Raw genomic sequence first — 3572 nt, forward strand, 5'->3', positions numbered from 1 at the left:
ACACAATACAATTTAAAGGAGCCAAAAAGTCTGATTAATTAACGAGGATGATTAATTGGATAAGTTTCATGTCGCTGTATTTGTTTTTGATTATCCCAACCTAACTTTAGTTTTTTAAACAAAAAAGGAGCTCCGATGCATGGAATCAAAATTCAAAACCAGGCTTGGCTCAAAATTCAGTAGGTTTAGCATGGAAGAGAGTGAGAGAAAGGGTTAGATAAAACGCTCGGGAACGTTGTGTCTTGGTTATTGTTACCTTTTAATTATGAAAGTTAGGATGACTGCCTCGAAAAGGAGCTTTCATCAGACACTGCATGTGTGAACCAGTTACCTAACATATATACTACACAAGTTTATCTCCTAATCCTAAATAATTACATACTTTAAAATTAAAAACAATAATCAAATCAATGTCTTAAACAATTTATAATCTAACTGTAACTGGTTAATTTGTTGTCAAGACTCAACAAGCGTTCTAACATGTTTGATTAACCAATCCGCACGCAAACTGAAACAACAAAAAACTATGGTCGTACATTTATGTTATACATCCAGAGGCCACGACACAAATTGCTACAGTTTTGCTGCTAAAAACCGATTGATGATATATATAATCACGATACGAACACAACCACCCCATTGTATTTTTCATCAACAGAATCAAACTCGCCAAAAATATAAAAATTCATCAGTTTAATTACAGAATCCAGGAAAAAGAGAACATATATCACCTAATAATCAAAATGACACACAAATTCTAATGAAGCACGAAGCCTGAAGTCCTACTTTCAACATCCCTAACTCAATGAATTTCTCATGCCATCCTCCCACCACCACCACAAAAGCTAACAGAAAACTATAACAGCACTGTAGAACTCATGAAGCTAACAGAAAACTATAACAGCACTGTAGAACTCATGTAACATTGATAGGAAGACTTTATTTGAACTAATGAAAATAAAATATAACTTATTAGTTTATTCGAATAAGCTTTGTAATCAAGCATACCAATAAGTCCTCACTCATTTAACGAGAACTTATGGAATTAAGTTGTTTATCCAAGCAGACCCTTTAGAAAGGTGAACGATTCTGAGCCCAGAAAGGCGGGTCAGAAGGCATTTGAACGGAATTGAGAAGATTAGGAGGCAAACCATGGAAAAGTGGAGCAGTTGCATTATCTCCTCCCATAAGCTGTGACTGAGCAACACCACTTGCACCGGGTGACCCAATTGAACCTCCTTGCATTGGCAAAGAAGGGTCTTCATCCTCCAAAGGAAGCCTCTCGTAAGCAGCGTTGCTGAACGAAGCAGCCATGATCACCACAGGCCCCGAAGCAACCAGCGTTCCAACCACGCTTCCTCCCACCACCTGGCCCTGCCCACCGGCCAGGTAAATGGTCAAACCGGAAGCAGCCGGTGGCGCCGGCGGCGGAAGGAAGGACCCCGAGAGGGACAAGATCTCGAACCTTCCGTGGAGGGTAACGACGGAACCGGGAGAAGCCGGTTGCCTGAGAGTGACGTTGGTGACAGTTCCGGTGCCGCTCAAGATGCAAACCCCTCTCTGGCGCTTCCTTGCGAACTCCGACACGCTTTCCACGATGTCGCACGCGTCTGCCACCTCCATCATGTGGGTTCTCATGGCGTTGGCGCTGTCGCGGGTGATGATAATGGGTGGCTTGGGCTTGTTTTTGGACCCCGCTGGTCTTCCTCGAGGCCTTCTTGTTATCTCAGCCTCACCTGCACCTTCGTTGTTTTCTTCGCGCTCCCTTTTCTGCGCCCCGTTGCTTCCGCTGTGCTCGTCCTCGGTGGCTTGGAATTGGTGTTGCTGCTGGTGGTGGTGCAGGTGCAGATCCCTTGTGTGAAAAGGAGGGGGGAGAGAGTGGGCATGTGCTGAGTTTGGATCCATTCCGATTGTTTTCACGAGTGTGTATCGGTGGGCGGTCAATATAGATATAATGATATGATCTCAACTCTCAAGTCTAGTACTTCATTTGCATATGCTGGAAAATAGAAATGAATTTGCCAATTCCAATATGTAGATGAAAGAAGCAAAAGTGATGGAAGTGAAAGGAAATTAAACAACACAGATTATTATTGCATATGAGTATGACCAGTGATGAGTCATATAGTGAGTACTGTCTCCTGATTCTCTCTTTCTCTTTGCTTGATGCTGACTTGTTGAAGATCTTGTAAATTTGATGAATCCAAGTGGGGTAGTGAGCAGTGACAACTTCAAAGTTGAAACTGATCACGGAAGGAGAATAAAATAGGAGATTGAAATTGGTGCAGGCGAGCTTACCAAGTTGTGATTGACTTTAACTTGAAGCTGCCACAGTGGGGGATTGAATGGTGAAGGGTATGTAAATTGAAGTTGCGGAGGGGAAGAAAAAAAATAGAGAGAGGTTGAAGATTGGTGTCTTAACTGTTGTGTTTGGAAGAAGATGAAGTGATGGGTTAGGGTTAGATCCAGACTAGATTTGTTTGCAGAAAGACTGCGTGCTTATGGGCGGTGGATGGGTCCCCATGACTTTCTTTCTCTCCCTTTCCACAACATAATACTTCATACATCTACTAATACAACTATTTTATACTAATATTGCATTTAATATTTTACTAATAGTATTAACTATTATATTAAATTTTTATCTTTGTGCATTTAATTTTTTTCATATATTTTGAATGTGTATTAAATGACTAGAAAAGTCATAACTTCATGAATATATATATTATTATATCTATTACATTTAATAATATATTATATTTAATGAATATAATATTTATATATTATTAAATCTAATTATAAAATATTTTTTAATAATTAGATTAATATTATAATATTTAACAAATTATTAATTCCTTTCAAAATAAATAAATTATTTAATTCATATTATAATATATAATGAATTAATATAATATAGTGAAGAAATTTTATTATTTTATTTTTATATTATAATTAATAAATATAATAAATAAGTGAGTATAGGGAAAAAATTTACTTAATCGTGTATTTATAAAATATTTTATTAATAACAATAACAATTACATTTATTTTGGAGTCTGTTTATTTAATTAATAATATATTTTGACTGTATATAATTGAATATAAAAGGTAATACATTTAAAATATATGATATTTAAAATTTTTAAACACATATTATATTTAATAAATAAAATATACTGGATAATTTATTTAATGTTATATAGGAAATTTTTTTTTAAAATGTTATGTTATCTATACTTATTAATAATAAAAGTATAATCTATTTAGTGTCCACGTTTTCTTTCCCATTTTTTTCAATTATACATAAACTCAAATAACCAGACAAACTATTCTAAGAATTTTTTTTTATTCTCTCTTCTTATGAAAGAGGTATGGGGTATTTTTTTTCACTAATAGTTGAAAAATATAATAAATATTATTATACAAAAATCATATTTTATATATTTATAACATATTATATTATTAACATTGAATAATATACTACTTTATGTTTCTTTTTTACTTCAATATTATATTTTAAATGTATATAGATGCATATAAAGAGTACTTAATATGTTTATAGTCATAAGTTG

At 34.6% G+C, this 3572-nt stretch overlaps 1 protein-coding gene across 1 annotated transcript; it reads right to left on the reverse strand.

Moving 5' to 3' along the window:
* Positions 1-624: 624 nt before the first annotated feature.
* Positions 625-2561, reverse strand: LOC109809290 (AT-hook motif nuclear-localized protein 26). Its single transcript, XM_083075394.1, has 2 exons — positions 2111-2561; positions 625-1999 (listed from the first exon to the last, which is right to left on the reverse strand). Exon 2 carries the CDS (start codon positions 1903-1905, stop codon positions 1072-1074), a length of 834 nt encoding a protein of 277 aa, XP_082931520.1. The 5' UTR covers positions 1906-1999; positions 2111-2561; the 3' UTR covers positions 625-1071.
* Positions 2562-3572: the final 1011 nt, after the last annotated feature.

Source organism: Cajanus cajan, chromosome 5, assembly GCF_000230855.2.
Source record: "Cajanus cajan strain Asha chromosome 5, NIPB_CcT2T_4, whole genome shotgun sequence".
Lineage (NCBI taxonomy): Eukaryota > Viridiplantae > Streptophyta > Magnoliopsida > Fabales > Fabaceae > Cajanus > Cajanus cajan.

Coding starts and splice junctions, on each gene's coding strand:
- LOC109809290 (XM_083075394.1), bottom strand. CDS start 1,905: ATGGATCCAAACTCAGCACATGCCCACTCTCTCCCCCCTCCTTTTCAC.